The sequence below is a fragment of the Empidonax traillii genome, unplaced genomic scaffold (assembly GCF_003031625.1).
Source record: "Empidonax traillii isolate 1590-97213 ecotype Southwest subspecies unplaced genomic scaffold, ASM303162v1 scaffold1411:size152692, whole genome shotgun sequence".
NCBI lineage: Eukaryota > Metazoa > Chordata > Aves > Passeriformes > Tyrannidae > Empidonax > Empidonax traillii.
The window spans coordinates 84,368-109,671 of NW_020956604.1; the positions used below are offsets into that span (position 1 = coordinate 84,368).

General features: G+C 51.6%; 1 protein-coding gene across 1 annotated transcript in view; it reads left to right on the plus strand.

The window, feature by feature from the left end:
• Positions 1-25,304, plus strand: part of LOC114069977 (guanine nucleotide-binding protein G(o) subunit alpha) — a 74,613-nt gene that overhangs the window by 31,752 nt on the left and 17,557 nt on the right. The window contains exon 2 of the mRNA XM_027907149.1: positions 9,537-9,697. Coding sequence (XP_027762950.1) covers positions 9,537-9,697 — 161 coding nt within the window. The remainder of the gene's footprint in view (positions 1-9,536; positions 9,698-25,304) is intronic.

Here is a 25,304-nt window from a genome sequence, read left to right on the forward strand (position 1 = left end):
TCCCCAAAAATAATCAGTCCAGCATCAAGCCTGTGCCTTGCTACTCCTGTCAGCACAGTCCTCCCCTCTGCACAAACACGAGGCAGGGCTCCCACTGCCCTGCTTGGGATGGGTTTGGGGTGACTTGGAATAGCAGCCAAATGTTCTGGGGGGGACCCACCCTCTGTTCCCCGTGTGTGTCACGCAGGATTGCACACGAGGGAGCAACTCCGCTCATTCCTGGGTTTTCCATCGTAGCTGAGCCTCACAGATGCCCAGGCTAGCAAGATGCTCACAGATTTTCTTACCCCTTCTGGTGCACCCTCAGAGAGCGAGGAAGTCTGCCTCACCCTCGCAAGTGTTATAAATGCCGGGTGCTTTTTTCCCGTCGTTGCTGATTTTCCTTGTCAATACTACACGATGCCATGGTTACGGGGATGTAGGACTAATCCAGTGACAGCAGGTTAGGAGCTTTTTTGGTTTTGACATTCTTTGATGCTATATTTGTGCCAGAAGAATAAATAATAAATACACACAACAGCATCAAAGATTTCTTCCAGGCCCCCAGCCTATTTCTGCCTATCCTTGTTAGGCTGTTAGAAAGATGGTTTTCTGCCAGCCACTTATTTTTATGAACTATCCTGTCATCTAGTGATGCACCTGAGGTCCCATTTATCCATTCTCTCTGCAAAGAGCACTTAATAAAAATAAAGTTCCTGTTAATATCCCCGAGAACAGCTTCCCCTGGAACAACAGTGCTCACACACGGCCCAACAGGTTCCTTCCTCCCTCCCTTTCCCTCTTCTTCCTCTTCCCACCCTCCTGCTACCAAAGGGTTGGAGAACTTTCCTGATGCTCTCATAAGGAAGATATGGAACATTTTTTTCTCTGCAGCAGCCTGAAACAATATATAAGCCAATCTGTGAGTGTGTGATGTGCCTGTGCTCCAGTAAGGAGGAATTTGCTGGGGGTTACTCTCTGTAATCCCTGCTGATCAAAGGGAGAGCTCCTTCAAGCCTGTTACAAGCACCCAAGTCTTTATTTTGCTGGAAATATGGCAGCACAGGGAGATTTAGCCAAAAAATTGTCTTTCACCTGCTCTGAACTCTGGGGCTCCTTCCAGGCAGGCGCAGGCACCTCGACCATCCACTGCTCAGCCTCAGCCCCATCAGGTGCAGCTTCCACCTACAGCACAACCACAGTGCAGGCAGGTGTTGGACTTCAAGCACCTCCTTTTGTTCCTGGAAAGTCCAAGTAAAACCTAAGGAAAAGCCCTTCCTCTGCACCCAGCAGTGATCATCTTGTAAGACATTTGGTGAAAGAGCAGAGCACCAAAACCCAGAAAATTTGAGGTGGTGAGAGTTCAAATCAGAACAGCAAATAAGCTGTGAATAAAGGGCTCCTGATGAGAAAATTCTTGTCGTGCTTATTAACAGGCCTGGACGGAAATGTTTTATGAAATTGCTAAAGAAACCGAAAACATTTGTAAAATCCAGTCAAAATGTACAAATCCAGCAAAAATCTACAGGTGATCACGAACAAGAGGAAATTTTACATGAGGATTTTTCAAAAGGATTTTGCATTCCTGAAAAGGGCAAAGTATTTTGCTTTCATTTTTTCCAATTTTTTCATTCAGAAACTAAACTTTTGTTTGAAAACTGACATAAATCTAAAATAAGAATACCGAGCACCCAAATAACTCAAAATATTTCGATAGGGCTTAAGGCAAGTGCTTTGGCTTGTACGTGAAATGAAATTTTTCAGAGGACTTCGAGTCCAGCGGAGAATGCAGAGGAACGTGTTTCATCCGAGCTGATTTTTCACACTGCCTCATTTTCTGGTTCTGCTGCCAAGTGGAAGAATCAGCATCCTTTGGCTGCTGGGGTGCCTGATCTTGTCACAACAGCAGTGAAGGAAATAATTTGGAGACCCCTGGTGAGGCAGAAGGCTCAGGTATGAACAGCAAAGCCACTGAGTGCTGGAGCTGTTTCCCTGGAGAGCAGTAAGAAATCCCTGCCTGGGTATCCCAGGGAAGAGGCAACAGGGAGTGGAAATTTAACAGGGAGAGGGTGAAGGGAGATCTGGATTCTTCCTCTCCCCCTGCTTATACCCCCTTTAAGTATATATCTTAACACAGATCACCAAGTGAACTAGGACCATAAGCGAAACTGGGCTCTTCCTGACAGACCACCCTGCTTTCCTCAGGGACAGCTGACTGCAGCCCATAGACTGAGCCCTCCATCGCAGGAGGCACTGATAAATCTGTAGGATTAATTGTGGAGTGCAGATTAGCACCCCCTGGTCGGCATCAGGCTCTGAGCATTAAACTAATGATTGGGTTCCAGCACTGCCCTAGAAATCAGCACACACAAGGGGCACTCAGCAGGAGATGTGACAAAAATCTGTCCTTCTCCTGGGAATGCACCCCCACCAGAGGAACTGGTGTCCCTTCCTGTTCCAAAGACAGAGCCTGTTCTCCCCCTGTGTGGTGGGAAAGCTTGGAGGGACAGTGTGTCCCCCCTGCCTGCCACCCCGAGGGATGCTGGCGTGGAAAACCCTCGAGACGTTTGGAGAGTGGAAGATGTGCAGGCTAAAGCCCTCGGGAGCTCCCAAACCAGAGCAGGTTCCCAGAGCATCGCCACCAGCCCTGCTCAGCTCGTGCCCAGCCGTGGGCAGTGCAGGGAACGTCAAACAGCCCCTCAGTTTACAAATGCCAGGAGCCAAGGCAGCCTGCCCACCTGCTCTCCCACTGGGGCGTCTCGGGCACTTCCCTGCCGTGTCCTGCAGCACAAACACTCCAGCACCATTGCACTGGGTGGACTCTGAGCCAGCAGAGGGGTTTGCAGGCAGGAGAGGGGCAGTGAGCTGCTCTGTCTGTCCGTGCTGCCAGCCTGCTCCTCGGCACTGCGGCACAGCCCTTCCCTGCGGAGCACCAAGCCATGCGGCTAATGTCCCCATCTGGGACTCTCTCCCTCATCCCCTCCCTGGTGGGCAGCGCTGTCTGTGCCTGCCCGGCCTGGAAGTCGTCAGGAATGACGTTTGGGCTGGCAGGTCCCACTCTCAGCCCCTTTGCTCGGTGCCAGTGGGACAGAGGGCCCAGCGAAGCCGTCCTGCCAGGGGTGCTGCTGGAGTTTGCAGTGGCTGGCAGTCTCTGCCCTCCTCCTGAGTTAGAAGGGACTGGGATGGACAGAGCGTGGTTTTTCTCACCTTCCTTTGCAGCCAGTGGGTCAGGACCTGTTCTGACACCATTTAACACATGCTTTCTGGCCTTCCCATCCTTGCTTGGAAAAATCAAGTCAGGTGCCCACCGTGGTTGTCTCACCCAGTTCAGGAGCTCTTCTGAGCTCCTCGAGAACAGGGGAAGACCCTGAGATTTCCTAGAATAAAGGAAACTTGGGAAATGCCCTCTCATCCCTCTTGCAGGGTGAGTTCTGTATTGTTGGGTGGTGGGTTTTTCCACCTCTCTGGTGAGTGAAGCACTATTTTCTACAGGACACAGAGCTGTAGGAACTGTTATTATGGTGGTGGCCAGCTGGCAGCCCAAGAGCTTAGTCTAGTCCATGCATTATCCAGCCCCTGGATTGCCAGATAGTCATTAGTCCAGGCAAACAGGGAATATTATTTTAGGTGTGTTGCAGGAGGGGAAGAGAAGGTTATACCCACACTAGGGCTAGCAATTTTCATTTGATCAGCTGCAGTATCGCACAGAATGAGTAGGAATAAAGGTAGTACTGAACACAGAGCAGTTGGCCTGCTGCAAGAGCCATAATAATCTATAATATCAGCCCTGCTCAATGTCTCCTCAAATAGGAAGCAGCAGACAGAAAAAAAAAAAAAAAACAGCTGTAACAAGGTTTCAGTCTAGAAATCCTAGAGCACATCCCAGACACACAGAACTGTTTGGCCAAGGCAGTCAGAGGTGATGGTGCCGTCTTGGCTCCAGGAGGATATGAAAACCAGGGCTGTACTAATTGATGGCCAGACAGCACCACCTCGGGAGGAGCTCTGGACATCCCCCTGGCTGTCAGGCTGTGTTTTCCATAGAATGGTCTGTTTGCTCACAGACAGACAGACAGACAGACAGACAGCAGCCCCTCAGCCTTGTATCCAGTCAACCAGCCTTTCAGTGAGCTGCCAGCACAAGCAGGGTAGAAGATGGCTGCTGGGACACTGTGGAAAGCCAACCATCTCTAACTTGATTTGCTAGGGTTAGCTTTGCTATGTGATGCAAATCACTAGAGAGCATAAATCCATTTCCCAGAGCACTGGGATCCGTGTCTGGGGCTTTGCAGCCCCACCTCCAACTAATGAGAGTGCAGAGGGCGTGTAGTCTGGGTGCCCACCTCAAGGTAATTCCCAAAGGGATAGAATTTAATGAGCTACTGGATAGATTTTTACCTGCTCAGTGCCTCCCAGGATCTCTCAGCAAGCCAAATGCCAGGCAGAGGTGGGAGGCCTTGCTTAGATGTTCTGAAGGCAGGTGGAAGGGTGGAGGAGGACGGGAGGAGGTTTTCTCTCCCGCCATGCACAGCAGCTGCTGCTTTGCCAGCCAGAATTCCACAGATGGAGAGGTCAGCTCTGAAACACAGATGTGTGAGGGAGAGCGAGGGGGAGACTCACACGTGTAGCTATTCAGTGTCTCCAAAAACTCCTCTGGACTTGGAGCTGGGCCCTGGCTGTCTCTGGAAGAGACAAATTCACCAATCCTGCTTTGTTTCCAGGATTTACTCGGGCTGCAAATGTTGAGAAAATCACTGGCTTTTGCCATGATGCAGCCACACTGGGGCTGGGAAGCAGGTCCAGATTTCTGAGACACTCTGTAAGGAGGAGGAGGAGGAGGAGGAGGTTTTCAGTTTATGAGACGTGTTCTGCCCCTAAATTATGAGATGTCATTTCTGTGGCAGCAGAGCCATGAACTGCTGTGCCCCGAGGTCAGGATCTGGGTGCCCCAGGAAGGTTTCCTTCCAAGGACGTTCTTTTTGGATGCTGGATGCTCTCAAGACATCAGTGTGATTTCCCCCAGGTCCATGACTGGTGATGGCCACTGCTTTTTTCACAAGATTGCTGGCTGATAACCAGTACCGTGCTGATTTGTCTTGCACCGCCAGCCAAACTCAGTGCTTATCTTTTCCCCCACTGCATGGGTTTTCTGAAATGTTCTGAGATGCAGCTCTGAGTGCAACCAGCCACCAGAGGAAATTGCCCCAGAGTTAACCTTTGAGACAGGCTGAGTGACAAGTATCATTAATCAGAGTAAATAACAGCAAAAAAAAAATGATATTTACTGGGATTTAGCTCACCAGAAGGAAAGGACAGCACAATGTGACACACTGGCTCAGCTCTCCTGTGGGTGTAACTCAGTGCAGCTCTGTAGGGTTTAGCAGATTTGTACCACACAAGGCTTTGACTCTCCCTTAAATTTCCCCCCTTCCAGAAAACTCTTCCTTTTTGAAGAAAAAAAGGGAAGAAAAAAAAAAAAAAGTCCCCTAGTGAGTGTCCAGGCAACTTCAAAGGACCAGAGCCAGGATTTACCCTGGGATAGTCAGAGATGGGGACCTGAGTCCCACTCCAGTTCAACCCAACAGCAGGCAGGGCAGGAGCAGCTCTGCTGGCACCTTCCTGGGCACTGGCCGTGGCTGGTGGTGAGGAACAGATAGTCAAGGGTGGTCTGTATTGGTGGGATGGAAAATAACTCGCTTGCAGAGACAAACACGCCTGCCAGTAGTGTGGGGCTGACAGGAGGGGCCCCTCTCCCTTGCAGCGAGGGGACACTTTAACGGGGCTGAGTGGCTGCTGCAGTCCCAGGTTTGCATGCTGAGCACAGGCTGTGTGCCTGGTGACAGTGACATATGGGAGACAATTAAATAACTGCATTTATGGCCAGGTTAGGGAGAGAACAGTGCCCTTACGAGCTGGGTTTGTGCCGTGACTGGTGCACAGGTAGCTGCACAGCCCGGGGTCAGGAATGAGGCACAATTCCTGCTTGTTTACAGGCTTCTTGTTCACATCTGCCTGAGGATTGCAGACTCTGCCCTGGAACTACAGAGCCCTCTCCATTCCTCAGCCAGTGCAGAGATTTGTTCTTTAGCAAAGGCTTATCTGGTCTTTTGGCTTGGTGGCTGAAGTCTGGATATGTGTTTCATCCTCCCAGGATCTCTGAGCTCAGCTGTCTCCTCGGGCCAAGCCCAGCCAGCTGGAATTCTCCCTCTGTAGGTAGATGGATTCAGCATTCAGGAGTGACACAAAGTGACAAATCCCTCTCTCTTTATGAACTGCATGAAGGCAATCCGCTGGGAGGTCGGGGTTTCACCTGCTGTGGAAGGTGCAAGCCCTTGGGAAGCCTTCCCAAGCCCTTGGGAAGTGGCAGCAGGACAGGTGTGGATGCTGCAGTGACGGGCTGGGATGCTCCTGGTGAACAAGAACCCGCATGGAGGAGCCCAGCCCGAGCTCCCACCCTCCTCCCAGACACCTTGGTCCGAGGAGAGGGGAGGCAGCAGTGGTGGGAGCAGCCCTGCACCATTCTGTAGCTTCTCCCAGCAGTCCCAGGAGCCAAGGGCTGCCTATTTTTAGCTCCCGAGGTGGCTGAAATACCACGGTGATATTCATCAACGGACACCCTGTGGGATGGGAGCTGCCAGGCCGGGGTGGGGGGCTGGATGGGCTGCTTTGTTTTGCTCTCTTTAATTGCTGGCTGCAGCACAGAGGCCGAGCGTGGCAGGAGGTTCAGCTCCTCTCACCTCAGCACCAGCGGAGCGCCAGACCCGGGGGAGGCGCGCAGGGAAAAGTCAATCAGGCAGAATTTAAAAACCTACCTGCTGGGCCCAGGGGGGGCTGGAGATTTTAATGTCATTCCCAGCTTGAGATGCAGCCTGGAGAGTGAGAAAAGAAAGGGATATCTCCTCTTCTTGGATCCGTAATTGCTCGTTAAATCATCTAACAAATGCCTCAGCTCCTGGATGGCCCCATGCTTCTCGACAGAGGGGCTTCATCCTTGGCAGGGGAGAGGAGTATTTTTAAAAACACTCATTTCACCTGCTTCTTCTGGGTCTGTAAAACTAGGAGTTCCACAGTTCACTCTGCAAAATAAAACCAAGTCTGGAATATTTTTATTACCTTTCAGCAGGAGCAATAGACTTTCCTCCGAGCCATTCCCCTGCTCCACAGTCTGTTGGCTCTCAGCCTGCCCTGCAGGCAGGTGTCCATGCTGCAGGAGGGCAGCCTCACCTGTCCCCAAAAGGGACCTGCAGTGACCACAGAGGAGCTTGTACCAAAATAACCCCCTGCCCTACATGCTGAGCCCCGCTTGTGGCCCAGGCAGAGCTGAGGACCACAGCCAGAGATGCCTGTCCTGGTCGCTCCCATTCTGCCCTGTCATTCACTGTTCATCTGTATTTTCTGCTCAGACTCCCCTGCGTTGGGTCTCACTCACGGGGAACTGCCACAAGGCTCAGTGATTGAAAAGGTGAGGCAGCTATTTCCCAGCACAGAAAACACGACAACCGTGCCATTCCCTCTGATGCCTCGCAGAAAGCAGCCCCTGGTTAAATCCACAGGGCTCAGAAGAAGCCCAGACCCTGCCCATAACAGCTGGAGAGCTTCAGATGTGCTTTGCCATTACAGACAGATGGACAGATGTGTGACTTATACCTATAACCCCCAGTAGTCAGGATAGCAGAGAAAGACCTCCTCCTACCTGACTGAAAGCTTGGATGCTTTTCCTGCCCCACCCGTGCCCAGATAACGGGGCCACGCCAGACCACAGCCATTAGCGGGCTGTATGTGTTTAGTGTCTGTGAAAAGAGCAGAACTGCAGCTCCAGCAGGGCATACAGATGATTTATGAATATTCACTGAGCTCACGAAGCACTCCGGGGCAGAAAACAAGCTTTTGAAATTAACTGAACTCTTCAAGGTTCTTTGTTTGTCTTGGCTTCGAGGTGTGAGTCACCAATACTGTTCCTCCGAAACGAGCAGAGTCTCCGAAACGTACAGAGGGCTGGGAAGATTCCTGGGCACTAAAATGTGAAGTTAAGTACTCTGTGAGACTTTATGTTCATAAAGCCTTCAAAGTGGAGTCCACCCCATTAAGTTTTACGGGATACAGCACTGCTGCGTACAGTACTGAGACTTCTTCAGCCCAGAAAGGCTGCGTGTTCAGGAGCCTTGAGGCTCTTTCCCTGAGCACTGAAATGTCAGTTTTTCAGCGATTTCAGTGCTCAGTGAAGAGGAGTTTTGATCCTGGCTGTGCAGCCCCTGTCACACCTTGTCGTATCCACCCATGCAATTAGTGTGCAGTGGTGCTCTTCAGCACTGGCACTCCTGCACTCCTAACTGTGCCAGCAAAGCTGAGCTCTGCCTGCACTCCCTCCTGCCAGATTTGTGTTTCTGGGCTGCCTCTGCCAGTCTGGGTCAAACACCCTGGAAGGTGAGGACTTCCTCCACCTGCGTTTGGCCAGAATGGGCTCCGTTCCTGGCTGACAAGGCACAAGGTAATAAAACAAGCAGGGTGTCTTCACACGTTTGCTGCACACACATAAGGCATAAGAGCTCCCCTTTTCCAGTCAGTTATAGAAATAATAATTGGGTTTCTTTCGGCTTGTAGAAATGGGAGACATTTCTGAAGGAATGAAAGAAAAACTCTGCAGATGCTCCAACACCCCAAGGGTTTCCTGAGTCTGGGGGGGGTGTGGGAGATCCACTTCTTGCAAAGCAAGCAGAGGGGTTGTGAATTTGGGCGTCCTGCTTCTCAAATTCTCAAATGAGTCAAGCATCAGCCACTGTGGACCATTACAGTGGGCTGAACTCAGCTATTCCAAGGCTGTCTAGACATTCCCATCCTAACTCTGAGACATCTTCCAGGCCCAAGTTGTGTCAGAGCACTGTCCTCCAGGAAAAGTTGCTGTTCCAGTGAATCTCATTGTTGTCACCAAAGAAGATTCCATCTGAAAATGGCCAGCTGGCCCTTCCCTCAGTGCCATGCTCCTTAACCGTGGGAGATTCCTCTCCCTCTGAGTCACAGAGCACCACAGCCAGCCAAGGTGGTCTGCATTAACGGGAATCAGCCCTCGTAGCAGGGGGTCATAGCAAAGAACAAGAATTCGGGAAAAGCAATAAACCAGCATCTGGAAAAAATTGTTCCTGGAGTCTTGCTGCCGTCCTTTCCTTTCTGATACAAACCCCTCCTTCAGCAAGGTCCCCCCCCTTGGTTGAAGCAGTTGTTGCAGGGTGTGTGCCATTCTAAATAACTTTGTACATAAATGCATTTCTTTCTGTTCCCAAGAAACTCCCCACGTGGGCACTGCAGACTGCTTTGTCTGCTGGACAGAAATGTTTGATGACATGGGGTGGGTCGCACAAACAACCTTTTTTTCCTGGTGACTTCCTTGCTCCATCCTCCTTTGCCCTTTTTCTGCTGGATCACACGGTGTGGATGCTGGAGCCCCACCCCAGGAAGCACAGCCCCTGCACTCCTGATGGTTTACTGACCTGTTTCTGAAACCTCTGGCTCCCAATCCTGCCTTGAGCATCCCTGTGACCTGTCGTTTCCTTCCTCTGCAGGCTGACGCCAAGATGGTGTGCGATGTCGTAAGTCGGATGGAGGACACAGAGCCCTTCTCTCCAGAGCTGCTGTCAGCTATGATGAGACTCTGGGCAGACTCTGGGATCCAGGAGTGCTTCAACCGGTCCCGGGAATATCAGCTCAACGACTCAGCTCAGTAGTGAGTATCCCTGGCCGTGGTCTGTCCCCTTGGGAAGGTGCATTTGGGCTTGCTGAAGGTTTGACTGAAGTTGGTGACCTCAGAGCAGTGGAAGTGAAGGTGTCTCTGCTCACAGACGGGGATGTGTGCTGTGTCACAGGTTGCTCCATGGCAGAAAGGCTCAGGCAGGACATTCGTGTCCCCTTCTGGCCACTTGGGGGTCAGGTCCATGACCCCAAGGCCAGGTTCCCAAATTGCTCCCATACAGCTCAGGGTAGGTTTCTGCAGATGTGGATGTAGTGAACGAGGCAGATCAACCCATGGGCATGGCTGATGGCTTCCCTGTCTGTCTGACTGTGAACAGAAGACTGTGATCACCTGCTCTGTACAGCTCCTGGGTTTGCTTTTCTGATAGTTGTGCAGTGTACTGATAGATCAGTCTGGTTACAACCAAGGGTGAGGGACCTCTTTGCTTTTCCAGGGGCATTGTGTTACTCCTGTAATACAGTCAGAGGCATCTTTGCCATCAGGGACCACATCCAGGTGGTTTTTAGTGGCAGTTGTCTGGATCCATGGCTTTGGTTCACCTCGTCATGGGGACAGGACATCTGCCCGTAAGTGGCTGCTCTGGCTCTGGAGAGCCACTGATTGTCTCCCCAGCTTCAGTTCATATCCATCTGTAATGATAATTCAGTGGGCCTGTTTGCCTCCCAGCTTGTCATCCCATAACTTGCCACGTCCAGGCTTTTGGCTTTCACAGCATCCCACACCAACAAGTTCACCAGCTGTTTCACGCACTCCTGGAGTTCTTGTTGTGTGTCTGGATCGTTTGGCAACTCTGCTTAGGGTTTTCCTGGGTATCTACCAAAGCCTGAGCCCAGGCAGTGGTGTGGCTGCTGGGTTTGTGCTGTGTGCAGGGCCAGTGGCCAGTGCTGCTCCCCTCCAGCTGGCAGGGCAGTTGTTGGGGAGATGGGCAGTTGTTGGGGAGTTGGGCAGTTGTTGGGGAGTTGGGCAGTTGTTGGGCAGTTGTTGGGGAGTGCAGCTCTCACGGTGCTGCAGCAGAAGGTGAGTGATGACACATCCCTTGGCACTGATGGAAAAACGAATGGGAACACCTGCAGATGTGTGGCTGGTGACACAGCACCCAACCCAACCACCCTCACACCTCAGGGATGATCCTGGCATTGTGCTGCCTTTTAATCAGTACGAGGTGGATGGCCATGTTTAATCTACATTTCATTGCCTGTAATAGCAGAATCAGCCTTCTGTTGACAGCAGCCTTTTCTCTTTTCTTTTTTTTTTTTTCCCCACAAAAGAAGGGTATGATGGCATAAACATACCTTTAGAGATATAAATTATCTAAAATGCCAGTCCTAATTGCATTACAGCCTTGTGGAAAATTCTTCAATTGTTTTAGAGCCAATTACCTTGAGGAAAGTATTTTGATTTTCCTTCCATGCGAGATAGCAGTTGAGAATAATAAGCAGAGCCCTCCCAATGTGACCAGCTGCTGGGCAATTCATCAGCAAGAGCTCTGAAACCACGAGCAGTTCCTACACATCAGCTGAAGAGGCTCTGTGCCGTGGCACTCACAGCAATTGCAGTGTGGGGTTGGGGCCCAGCGAAACGAGTTTTGATGTCTCTGGCACAATCAGTTCCATCCAGAGGAGGATGCACGATCCCCCTTGCCAGGGGGGCTGTGGGCTGTGGCTGGACACTTGTTTTCCCTGGGGTAGGTTGGGTGGTGAAGCTGAAGATGGCAAAGTCCTGGTCATTCACAGCCCTGCTGGTGTTGGCAGCCCCTGGTGCTCCGTCAGTGGGAGCAGAGATGCTCTCCCAGAGCAGGGCACGTCCTGCTGCCCCTCCGTGCCCTGCTGCCATCACACTGGGTGGGGTGGAAGGCAGAGCTCAGCTGGCACTTCTTCACACCCCCAGTGGACTCCTGGCAAAAAGAGGCACATTTTTCATTGAATCCTTCGATGCTTTGAGGTTGTTTTCCTTTGCGTGACTGAAAGATTTCAGACAGTTTTATGGGTTTTTTCCCCCACCCTGGGAAAAGGCTTATCTTTGTTGACACTGATATTGGATTTAAAACACCAACAACTACAAAATGTGTTTTCATTAGGGCTAAGAGAAATAAATTCCAGACAAGAACTGAATCTGAAGTTCCCCAAAGTTTGAAAAGCGCTGCCAGGCAGTGAGCTGGACTAGCATGGCTTTGTTCCAGGCCTCTCCTGGTGCTCAGCCCCAGGGACTGGTGTTTTGCTGGCAGGAGGGGGGTGTGCTGCAGGAATTGGGGGTGGTGCTCCAAGGCTGCTCAGCACATCACAAAGCCCCAGGCACCCAGTGACGGTGGTCAGCACAGGTGGGACCTTCAGCAGTGACACTTCCCTGCACCCCAGAACCCCCTCCACGTGCCCCCCAGCTCTCCCCAACCTCCCCCTGCCCTGCTGGCTCCTCAGACCCCACCTGGGCTGCTCTGAGTCAGTGCTGCTCTTGTTCTGAATTGCTCTTCCAGTGCTTTACCTTGAGGTTTTTGAATGCCTGGGACAATGGGCCTTCTGTCAGGGCCCCTGGGAGAGCCAGTCCCAGGCTCATCAGCAGCCTGCAGGATCAGCAGCACAGCTCTTACCAGTCTGTCATTGGTTTCACTGAAAGGAAATTTAATATTTTCCACTGGACTAAAGCAGTGAGTTGTAGCTCTTCTCTGCCATCAGAGATGGGCAGGAGCACATTGCTTTCTAGTCTCAGATACACACTCCCTTAACACCTTCCTGCAAGGCTTGCTTTATTTTAGGCTCCAAAGTCTGCCTGTCCTTAGCAAGGATTTTATATCTACTGCCAAGGAACAGCAGAAAACAGCAAAGAAAAAACACGACTGAGGAAGAGGGAAGGTTCTGTAATGGACCTCCTGTGCCTTGGACTGCAAACAGTGAAACCATGAGGATGGCAAGAGAAGAGAAGGGAGGAAGATGTAGCAGTTGGTTTCATCTCTTTTGTTGTTGCATTTTTTCATTCTTCCCTGAGGCAAATTTACGGGTGGGTTGCGTTCCACATTCCTAATATCTTGATTATGTTTTTATTCCTATTTTGTCTCCTCTTCCTTTCTTGTCTCCGTGCCTGGGAGCTAAATCTACCTCTGATCATCAAAGAGTCTGGGCACTGCTGATGTCTTTTTCTTCTCCAGCCAGTTTCTGTCTGTGGAAGCACATCTGTGACCCACATTTTGCTTTCAAAATCAGCAAAATAGAGGTTTCCAGCTGGTTTCCTTAATCTCCTACTTTTGTTCAGATTTTAAAACTGCCTTGTGTTTCCTGGCCTCGAGTTCCTAACTAGCCTGGTCAGTGGAGTGCAGCACACAGGGCAGGTCTGATCCCAAACACCCAGGGCTGGGGAGCTGCTCTGAGCAGCCTCCAAACTTCAGGGGGGAAATGGAGCAGCCGGAGCAGCCACACGAGCTCCCATTTTCCATGTGCATCTCCAAACAGGCACAGGCCCTGCAAGATGTGTAGGCAGAGCCAGTTTGCAAGTACACAGACACAAAAAAGCCAGGATCCATCTCGAGTCACTCTCCTCCTGCTTCCAAGTACTTTTGAAAGATCATTTGATAATGCCAGGGCTGTGAAACTGCTGTGAAAATGTAAAATATTTTAGGCCTGCGTTCAACCCATCCATCTTCACACATATCAGAGGTGTCAGGGCCAGGAAGCTTGTTGCCTTTGGCTCTCTCAGTCAGGAGCAAAGGGAGGGAGAGATGCCTCCAGAGAGGGGTACAGAGCTCGCTGCTCAGTGGAGAAGGAGAGGTGCAGTTGTGTCTGCTGCTCTGCCACAGCTGCCCCCAGGCCTGACATCCCAAGCCTGTGCCAAACACCCAGCCCAAACTGGACAGCGCTTTGCTTACTCCATCTTCAAGAACTGCTCTGGCAGAGCCTCATAGAAAAGCAGCACCAAACTCAGAATAAAACACTGCAGTGCCTTCCTTCTCACCCCATCTTGTGTGGGACTGTTCTCTGATCTATTTTCCTTGCAAAGGAATTGTCTTTGCACGATGCTATCACCTTCCCTACTGATACTTACTGCATCCCACGTGCCTGCGCACACTTTGCATCAGAAAAGCAGTTCAGAAAGTAGAGCCAGATGTTGTTGTGATGCGGTGAACAGCTTCCAGATTGAGCCCTGACGAGGCAGCACTGAAAAAGCTGCCCAGAGAGGCTGCAAAATCCCTGTCCTTGGAAATGCTCAACACTGAGCCACCTGAACTAACTTTCAAACTGAATTCAACTTTTCAGTTGGCCCTGCTTTGAACAGGGGGATGGGCCAGATGAACTCCGGAGGCCCAACCCACACTGGCACTCTGGGGGTTGTTTTGTTCCCATCCCTCTTTCTCTGATCCCACCGTGTTTAAAGGAGGGAAGGGTGTGCTGCAGTCTCCTGTCCCAGCCATGCAGCCCTGTGATAACCTCCACATCCCTCAAATCCCACGGCCCAAATGTTTGCCTCGCTGGTGGAGCCAGCAGGGTAAATGTTTAGACCGCTGGACCTGTGGGACGTGGGCATTATGCACGACTGTCAGGACATGAGCCATTTTAACGAGCTGCAGTCGTTGCTGGCACGCTCAGACCGAAGGAAGAAAAAATTATAGGTCAAGGTTTTGCATTAATATTCCCGTCAGGTGTGTAGGTTCCATTTTCCCATCACAGCTCTGGCATTAGAATATGGGTTTCTGCACACCCGTCTCACTCGTGCCTGTCACTTGTGCTCCCTTGCATTTAATTGGAGGCAGCAGCAGCAGAAATGGAACAATCCCATTAATTGGGATGGCTTGCGTTGCGCTGTTTATTGAACAACCCACCTTTGTGTCTTGGAGCCCAATAAAGCAGAAAGGGAAAACACATCACAAGTGTGGAGGTAGGTACATTTGTCTGAATTTATGGTTTCATTTACCCCAGTAAGTAAATATGCCCACCAGCCCTGAATAATTAAGTTCCCCCCTATAATAAGCAAACAAAACAGTCCATAAAGGCCAGAGCTGGCTGAGTGGAATCACCAGCCTTGCTCCATTCCCACAAATGAGATGCAAATGGATTTCCAGGGAGGAGCAGCTCTGCAGTGTCTGCTGGTGTTGGGGCTGGAGTGGGGCTGTTTCTTGTCAGGGTGAGGTGGGAGAGATGTGGGCGGTCTGAGCTGCAGCTTGTTATGGTCCAGCAGGGCTTGGTAGGGGTCTCAGATTTCATTATTATCCTCATAAATTAAAGAATTGCTGTTGTTACATGGCTTCACCTAAGGCTGAGTGTGAGGTGGAGGAAGGGCACAACAGGAAGGACATTGTCTTTGACATCAGCTGGATGTTTTCTACACCTCCCCCTCAGTCTTCACCTGCCTGGAACACCCAATTTCACCAAAACTGGGTGCAGTCTCTCCAGAGGCTGCCTCTTTTGGCCCAGAGCAGGGTGGATGAAGACCACATCACAGCATCTTGAAGTTGGCTGCTGAGCAATGTTCACCTTCCCATCCCACCAGACGCTGCCAGGAGAGCAGGAGGATTGACCTTCCCCAGCAGAAAACACTCTCAGAGGCAGAGAAGCTCAGTGCCAGGGCCAGCCTCTTCCCTTTCCCCTTTCCAAGCCACACATGCAGGTGATCAGGGAAAGGGGGGACAGTCCCAAAAGACATTTCCTGCCTGAAGTTCATGTGACTTCTAATGAAGATGAAGGAGAAGGGCAATCAGAACCTTCTATCCCATGTGAGCACCTGGTTTCAGAAGGACTATATCCCTCTTGGGCCATGGGAGGGTATCTGGGATGCCATCAGCCCCCACCTGGGACAGCAGGGAAGCATCCAGCAGAGCTGCAGTGCTTTGCTCACTGCCTTTCCATGGGAAATGCCAAACTCAGCAGCCAGCTCTGCTGAGAACTCAGCACTGCTGTGGGGATGGATCCTGCAGGCAAAAACTGGTGCTACAGTGTCGTCACTTCCCCTCTTCTAATCCTTCTTTACGCCCCAAAATGTCTCTAAAATCTGTCTGAGGAGACCTAGGAGATAGAGGCTGCACTGCGAGGAGGAGCAGAGAGCTCCAAGGGTAGTTCATTCCTTGGAGATAAAAGATGCAGCAGCACCTGCCACCTCCCCGGCATTTTTCATCGCCGTGTTGCATCGTAACAGTGTTGTCTCTGGCCTGGGGATCGGTAAAATCTTGACATCTTGACTAAATAAATTGCTATTTAATGACCCTCGATACCGATCAGGGCTGTCCCCATTATGGCAAAGCTCCCACAGGGAAGGGAGGGAGCCGGGGGGGTTCGCTCTGCCTGGAGGAGGGAGAGCTGCAGGAATTTGGGAACAATCTCTCCTCTTCTCACATTTTGCTAAGTGAGAGGAGCAGCCAGCACCACCCATAAACACAGCACAGGGCACCCTCCCCCCAGGAAACCTGCTGAACCGCCGTCCTGAACCCCGGATAATCTGTTCTCGTCTCCGCCTGACAGACCCAACAGGAATTTCTTCCTGCCTGGCGAAGGGCTGTGGGTGACAGATTCGGCACAGAAAGATTGGACTTTTTTTGGCTGAGTATTTGTGTATTTTTAGGCTGCAATGTCCTTACGAAACCAGCTGGAGCTGGCAGGCTGCCACCAAGGGTTGGGGTTGGGTTTTTCTGCTGGGTTCGGTTTGGTTTTTCGCTGCTGCCCCCAGTGCTGGCTGCAGCCCCACCTCTCCCCCCAGCTCTGCCCTTCCAGGCAGCACTCACACCCTGCACTGAGCCCACCCTTGCCATCTCCCCCCTCTCACCCCATCCCTCCCGGTGCTGGGATGCAGCTCCACAGCCAGGGAGTCCAGGCTCTCCTGGGAACCTGCAGCCCTCACTCCTCCTCTCCTGCAGAGCCGAGGAGTCCAAGCCTCCCTCTCCCTCCCTGCACCCCGGGGTTTGTCATACCCTGCAGCCCCAGCCCTGCCAGACAAGCAGCATCCCCCGCTGGGGTGAGGGCAGTGCCCTCTGAGAGCTGTGCAGGTTGGCTCTGGGGCATCCTGTCGCTCTCAGAAGCTCCCTGGGGGATCAGGTAGCTCTGGCAAGGCGTGTGTCCCTCTGTGTGGGTGAGTGCTGCTCTGTGCCAGCACCCAGCTCACGGTGAGCCCTGTCCCCCCACAGTGTGGGTGACCCTGTGGGACTGCCCTGGTTCTCTCACCCTGCTGATTCTGCAGGGTGTCTGCAGGCAGAGCTGCCGGGACACCACCGTGCCGTGGCTCCTCACATGACTGGCGGCAGGCCTGGCACCATCTGGGAGGTGAGCGTGGCACTGGCACGTGGTTTCCCGACCGTTTGTTATCTGTTTGAAATCCTTACATGGCAAAGAAGGGCAGGAACGCAGGGATTTCTCTGCAGCCAGGCTGGGTGGAGCGAGCTGTCCCCCACAGGCTCTGTGGGCAGAGATGCTGCACGGTCCCCCCACTGCCATCCCCAGGTCCTGTCCCACAGATCATCCCAGTTTGGAAGGAAAAGTTGCAGAGGGACTTTGCTGCAGCCTGTGGAGCACACAGCAGCACCCTGGGAGCTCTGTGCAGAGAGTGCAGCATCCCCCTGCTCAGGGCTGGAGTTTTATCCAAAATCCAGGTTCGGGGTTAGGAGTTAAATCCAAAGCTTAACTCCTCATTTTTCAATATATATTAAGACAACCACTGGCATATTGCTTTTATCTGCTCTTCCTAAACCCTTTGGCTTGTACTTTTAAAGCCTTTTGTCTGTGAACAGGACAGCTGGAAAGTCCTTTTTATTTCCTTAAGCAAATAGTCCATCTCATATCCCCCCTCGAGGGGCTGAGGCTTTAAGAGAGAACAAAAATGAAGGGAAAGAAAAAAAGGATGTAGTGAACACTGTGACATGCCATACAATCACTCTGTGTCTTGCTTATCCAGGCCAAGAGCTGAGCCAACCTTCAACCCCCAGCCATCCATCTCCTACTGCATTTTGGGTGGGAAAAGGGGCAATATGGGTTTCCTTCTCCAGGGTTCAGCAGCAGGGGCACGTGTTGGGGTGGGTGTGCATGGGTGTCCTGGAGGAGACCCGGCACCAGGGGTGGGTGGGAAGGGCTGTGCTGGTCCCTGGGGTTCAGCACAGCCCTGTGGAGAGCAGCAGGCACAGCTATTCCCAGCAGGCACAGCTGTTTCCAGCACCATTCCTGCAGCTCCCCGGGGTCAGCAGGATGGGGGGACACAGGCACTGCCCGGCTGTGGCACACCCAGGGCTGGGGCAGTGCTAGGGATGGCCCTCCTGCCTCCTCCCGCTCTTGGAAAGCTGCCAAGGGGTTTGTTTGTACCTGTGCTTCCCCTGGGCACACGCAGATGAGAGGAGCATTGATTTGGGCAGGGGAGCCAAAGGCAGGTGAACGTGATGCTGCTCTCCTGCCGCTCTCCTGGCAGGCTGGGCGTGAGCCAACATGTGTATCGGCCAACCTGATACACTGGAGGCAGATTTTTTACCTCCTCCTACTATTAACATTTTTTTCTTTTTATTTTTGCCCAAACACACTGGTTGGGACAGTGCTAGGTCCATATCAGTCCATTCATCCACACACTGTTACAGGGAAAATAACACAGAACCTGTCAGTCAGCTGACACCAGGCACTGTGATTTCATCTTCCCCAGGCATGTTCCTTGCTCTCAGACCACTGGCATAACACAAACCCACAACTCCTGTTTTGTCAACCCCCTCAGAAGACCCTGTAACTCCCCCCCTGCCTCCCCACCTGCCCCAGCTCAGGCTCCTGGGGTAATTCTGCTCTGTGTTTGGGGGTCAGTCCGAGCCTTGCTGGGCATTTACAATGCACTTCACCCTCTTGTAGTGCCTTCCTTCCTGGGCTGTGTGTGCACCCCAGCATTGAAAAGAAATTCAGTGCTCTAAAATTGCAAGCCAGGCCATGAAACATCATGTGAGCAGCCACTGGAGCTCTGAGGCTTTGACAGTACATTTAATAGCATAAATTGGAATTTCTCAATCCCCCAGTACTGCTCTTGGCATATAAGGTTTGGTGATAGTATAAAAACCATTCCCAAATCCTCCTTCAGGAAAATACCAGCCAGTACATCCTACCAAGCAGCATTAATGTCAGTTTAAACATTTTCAGTTAAACAGCTCCACGGTCTTGCAGTCCCAAATATGAGCAATTCTGCACCAGGGAGTGTGCTGAGCAGTGAGGCCAAATCTGCAATGGGCAGGGACAGGAGAAGGAAAGGGAAGGAAGAGGCTGATGCCAGCTACAGATGCTGAGAGCTGGGAACCAGTAACAGAGTCCAGGCAAAAACCCTTGCTCAAATTAAACTCACCTTGGAAGCATCAACTTGGCCTGGAGAAATCCCCAGAGGACCTTCTCACTGAGCAAAAACGCGTGAAAGAAAAAATGACACAAATACAGGAGCTACAAAAAAAGTCAGGGAAAAAAGGCTCCACATTTCTGCCCAGGAGCTCAACCACCTGCACCCTGGGGTGGAAGAGCCTCCAACCTTGTCCCCTGTCTCCACCCAGTCCCACCTGCACACAGGACCAGCAGCACAAGTCCCAGAGGTGACTGAGGGGAGCGTGCAGCACTGGACACTCCTGCGTCTGAGCAGCCTCTCCCCACCTGTGGCTGCTCTCTGGGCAGGGCTGGACGGGTTTCCCCTTTTCCTGTGCTTCTCAGCACCAGTGGAACTCCCTCTGAAGGGGAGCACAGGGGCAGGGCAGCGTGGCTCAGCCCTGCTGCGCTCATTCAAACATCTGCAATCACTGTGGGAGGCTTCAGAACATCTGCTTAGAATAGCTGGTAGTAAATAGAAAGTGTGCTAAATGCAGAGGTCACCCCCACATGACCTGTTCATCTTACCAGGGGTTTCTCTGAGTGCCTGAAGGAGCTGCCCCAAGCTCTGCTCTGCCGATTCTGTCTCGTGTGGCTCATCCCACATTCATCTTCCCTTGCCCCAGAGCAGAAGTACCATCAGGGATCTGTAGGCTGTGCTTTGCCCCTGCTGACTCTGGTTGATGTGTTGCTACTTTGCACCATCTTGACAAGAAATGTGGGTGCAGGATTAGCACGGGTGTCCTCCCTGCAGTCCCAGCACAGAGTGGGGCATCCCACGGTGACAGTGGGCACAAGCAGCTCTGCTCCCTGGGAGGGAGGGGAGAGCTCCCCTCAACATAGAACTCACATCAACAGGGGAGACCTGAAGGGAAAATTGGCCAATATCCAGTCTCTTTCTTTCCACATGCTGCCTCACATCCCCTGCCACGTGTTCCCATAACAACCCAGCCACAATTACGCACCTCTGTGGTTTCCACCGCGGCCCCGCAGCTGCTCCCTCTGTGCCACAGCGTGCCACGTCCTGCTGGCTCCCTGCCCCTGCCTGCCAGGCCTGGGCACGTGGCAGATGAGCCCAGGGATGCTGGCTGCCTGCTCCCTGGCCCCTTGCTCTACAGTGCTTTGCCTCCTTCCTTTTCCTCACTCATGCCTTCATCTCCTCAGTCCTCAGCCCTGGGGACGGGGGGGGTCATGCAGTGAGGGTGTGAAGACCCCACATGAACAACATTTACGGGGTGCAGGGGATAAGCAACAGTGCAGATATGACCCAGACCCACCCTGCAGCCCTCCCTGTACACACCTAAGTGGGCAATCCTGGGATTCGGGGGTGATTTCTATTTTCACTTTGCAGTGGGAGCCAAAAATCTCTTTATTCTGAGAGGCTTCAAACATTGATTGGATACGGCTGATCCTTCCATCAGCTGGTGCAGTGCCACCAGATGAATAAATCTTGCATGCATCTGTAATTACTGCTTAGCTTGTGTTTAAATGCAGTGTCATTGATCTGCAGAACTCATCAAAATCCGTATGGGAATGCATGAAATTACATTGGATGAAGCAGAAAAGTACATGACAACATCCATTTTCAGCCTTGTTTGTTTGTCAGAAAGGAAAAAAAAAAAAAAAGAAGGCATTTATTTATCTCTATTCAAATTCTTGGGTTAAATTGTGAGTTAATCATCAATTGTAACACCATTTTATGGGCTGCTCTTTATGTAGGGAATATATTTCTTTCTTATAATAGGCCTTAATAGAATACCCTAAACTTCTACCAGCCTTTCAGTATCTGCCCCTACATGGGCAAAATCCCAATGAAAAGCATGGAAGAATATTGCCTAAGGGTTGTAAAACTCAGCTGTGGAAAGGCCTTGTGGTCAAAGCTCCTGACTGCAGCTTAGGGAACCCAAAGTGCCATCACAGAGTTCCCATCGTGTCCTCAGGCAAGTCCTCCATCCCCTCAGTACTTTTCTTGCTCCCAAAGCAAGGGTGATGGGCAGCATTTCCCTGCTGCAGTGGGAGGCTGGGAGCACACATCAATGCCGAGGTGCTCCAGCAGCAGGGAGCAAGGACAAGCTCGTGCTGAGCAGCCATCTGCTCGAGGTGCTCTCCTCCCTCCTGCAGACAGGAGGAGGATCACCAAGAGCATTGATTGGCAATAAAGCCCACAGTCTGGAAGAACTTCTGATGTTTTCCAGACCTCAGGCTGCTCTGGCCCAGCTCCATCCTCCCACTGGAGGGTGGGTGCTCCTGGGTCCGTTCAAAGCTCTCCCACAAGCAGGCAGGACCCACCTGGGTCACTGCAGCACCTCACAGCTCCCAGCTGATGTGGCCACTGCCAGGTCCACAGGCAGGCAGCACAGGCTGCTTTGGGCAGGGACATGTCCCCAGGGCACAGGGAAAGGCTGCACAATCTCAGGTGCAGAGACAGCTGTCCCCAGCCCTGGTGGAGGGACATCCCTCTGAGGGGCATCCTCAGCTCATTTCCCACAGAGCCACCCCAGCTTTGTGGCTGGGATGTCCCATAAGGAGCATCCCAAAGGGGTTTCATCATGCACACATCCCTGATGCATCTTCAGCTGAACACAAGGATCAGCCCACTCCTGCAGAGCCCTGGCAGCAACCTGAACCACTGTCTGGAGGACTGCAGGAGTTTAATCCCAGGAGTGGGTGTGTGGTGCCAGACCAGGATTACAGACCTCTGAGGTTGCTTAAGCCAATAAAAGGGACAAAGGAAAGGTGGGGGGTCAGCAGGACCTCCCTGTCAGTGCAGCCTGGCCCAGGTGACAGGTTTTCCTGGTGGGAACAATCGAGCTATTTTGCTACATGACAAACAGATCTCCCCCTAACAATGATTCAGCTGAACATCTCCAAAAGGGATGAGAAACTCCATGAATATTCCCTTATGTGTCTCTGCTTCTGGATCCAGCCTGGAGAGAAATCAAAGTGCTGCAACACCACAGGCAGGGCTGTTCCTGGAGGAGCCTCAGCTGCTGAGAAGGACCAGAAAGTCCATTTGGGTGGCACAGGTTTTGCATGCCCAAGAGATCCACCTGTGCCTGCCATAACCAAGATATTTTTAGAGTGCAGCCAAGGGTAAAATTTCCAGATCTTGCTTCTGCTACCTGTGGGTCACATCTGTCCATGGCAGAGCACCAGCTGACTTTGGTCCCCGTGTTTTGTGGCAGGGATGCCTAAGTGGGATTTGAAAGCAGAAATCCCCATAGCTTGCTAATAGATCAGGAAAATGGACAGATGAGAAGATCCAGAGCTATGATTCCCTCTCCATTGCTAGCAACACGTCTCCCTCAGCAGGGTGAGTGGATAAATGAGGCCCCTGAATGCAGCCAGCTCCTGACAGACCCACCCCACTCCTCATAATTGCACCACGGTCCAGCCATGGACATCCTCCAGCTCCTTGCTAGGAGGGCACAGATCTCATTAACTGGGGTTTTCCTGCACAGCATTACATCTAAATCCCTCAGCGGTGCTGTCCCTGCTGCAGACAGTCACCTAGCACTACAGAACTGCAGCTATAGCTGATTTTTTCCTTCCAGCTTAGAAAAGATGTTAATGCTACTTCCCCAACTGCCACAAGTGTGTAAATACACGTCCCAGGCCTTTGTGCACACCCTGATGAATCTCTCTGGCCAGCGGGCTGATTAAAAGGTTAAAGTCTGTGGGACTGGTTTCTCTGTGGTCCCAGCTGTCTGCTTTCCAGGATTGGAGTAATTCTGAACAATTAGCTCATTTGGCCTCGGGGCCAAATGTAACCAAATGTAATGGGCTGCCCTGTGCTGTAGGAGCGCTGGGGTGAGCACTGGATGCTCTGTGCTGCTCATGGATGCTCGGTGCTGCTCGCTGGGGCTGTGGCACAGCAAGCTGGGTGTGTTGATGCCTCTCCCCTGCGTGCTCTGAGCAGGGGCTCCATCCCATAACAAGCCCTTCATTATCCCAAACTCCCCGGGGCTTATTTTTAGGCCCTCCTTTTCTTTCCTTTCTTTCTTCTTTTTACAGTGCAGAAAAATCATCAGCTCCACTGTCAGCAGGTTTATAACAGCAGTCCTGGAGCAAAGAAAAAAAAAAGCTTCAAACCTACTGACTGTTGCATAAAGGTTTTGGCACGGATCCTGCTCACTTGCAGGGTTCTGAGTCCCACCATTCCTCATCCCTTCTCTGTCCTTCAGAGCTGGGAGTCAGAGGGGAGCAGGGCTCCCTCCTTTCCTCACCCCAGACAGGATTCAGGACGTGAGGAAAACCCCCTCCTCTGTGGTGGAAGGCTCCAAAGTGCTTCCACGCAGGTTGAGATGCTTCCCAGGGGATGTGCAGAGGTCTACAGAGATGTCTACGTAGAAATGAGTGGGGGATAGGAAGAAAGAGAGAGGACAGCTGTTCCCATTCAGAAATTAACAAAGTTAAACTCAGACATGGCAGTTTAAAAACCAGAAAGAGGCAGTTTTTTTACAGACAGGGTAGCTGAGCTGGGAAATTCCTCGCTGCAGATGTGGCTGTTGGAAGTTTAAATTGCTGTAAAAAGTGCCTAGGCAAATTTCTGGAAGCAGAATCATTGAGGGGTAATAAATATAAAGATATAACGCTTCTCTTTGAAACTCTGTTATCCATATGAAGCACTGGAGGCTGGGAAAGCTGAGTACTGCATACTTGCCCTGCATTCCTACTCTTCTCAACATCTGCTCTTGGACACTAGCTAAGCTAGGTGAGTCATTGATCTCATCCAGACACATTCTTTTTCTCCTTTGTAAGGGTTTGTTTCAGTATGTAAAATTAAAAAAAAATCTTTATCATCCCCTCTTACATCCCATCCAATTTTCAGACTTCACTTCACTGCAGAAAGATGAGCCCACATCTGCTTTCCCAGGGCCCCTCCAAACCCCTGTCTGGGTAGGTTGTGAGTGCTAGATTTTCCTCCAGAGGCCCCCACCAGAGCTCTCTGGTCACAACCTCAAACCAGAACACAGTGGCCTTTTCTCCCAGCAGTGAGGGGACCATCATACATTGCTGACCAAATCCCCACCCAGGAGCAAAGCCAGCAGCTTACACCTGGAGACCCCTCGTGCCCTGAAGAATCTTTGTTAAGTGGTTGCTGTTTAGTAACTCTGCTCATCCAAATGTGATACTAAAAATTATCCTGGATCCAGTCATGCCTTGGAAAATTGCAAGTCTAACTAGGACAGCTAAACTCCAACCCCCTTTTGTTCATTCCTTCTGCCTGTCATTAGTATTAATATCAACTTGTCAGGTTGATGTACAAGTCCTGTACAGCCCTGCTCAGTGCAGGGCAAGAATAAAGGCATCAAAAAGCAGCATTCCTTCTGTCACCTTCTTTAATAGCAGGGACCATCCTCCTCATTTCCCAAGGGAGGGTAGTGAAAACCCATGGCATCCAGCAAGGTTCTTTCAGGAGAGCAACCCCAGTAATCCCTGAGCCTGGTGACACTCACTATCAGCAGCCTGCAGGAAGCAGGCACAGAACTGGCGTGTCCAAAGCTTGGACTTAGCTGGGGGAGGGGAGCTGGGGAGTGTCCATGCTGGTATCTCATCTGCTTGGGTATGAGGTGAGGTTTTCATTAGGAGCAGTGGCAGGACAGCAGAGCCTGCCCTGTAATTCATGGGATTCCCATCGAGGCAGGACTGGCTGATCAGGGAGTTCTGCCAGAAACACAAAACACGTTGCCCAAAGTCCAGGAGCAAATTCCCAAGACCACCCTTCTCTGGGCTGGGCTGAGAAAACACCAGGCAGTGTTCTTGCCCTCTTAGCTGAGTTACTCATCCCCTGTGATCTTTTCCCCCCCTGCCATAACCCACCTGGGAGCACCAAGGAACACGATGTTCCACCTTTGTCAGGGGGAGAGGAGGGCTCTGCCCCTGTGTGTGTGCACATCACAGTCCCCACCCTTAGGGAGGATCGATCCTGAAGGGACACAGTGCCACTGCTTGGCCACATTTCAAGCCTTCGGTAGCTGATGATTATTTCAGACACGGTGACATCGCTGCTGTGTGTGCTGGATAGCTGCTGGATTCTGATTTTCTTGATTTTCCCCCTTCCCCTAAAATATTACAGTGGATGTGGCTGGAAAAGCACCGTGGTGCCATGACCTCTGGGTGCTTGGCCAGCACCAGCTGCCCTGGGCAGCCAAACCAACCTGGATCACAGCTGCAGTGCCCACAGTTCTTCCCTCTGGTAGGAGATACAGGCAGAGTTTACTGTGCTGATGTGGAGGCACTCCTGACACTCCCCAAACCCAGTGCTAGTCCTCTGAATCCTTCCTTTATGGTCACTAAATATT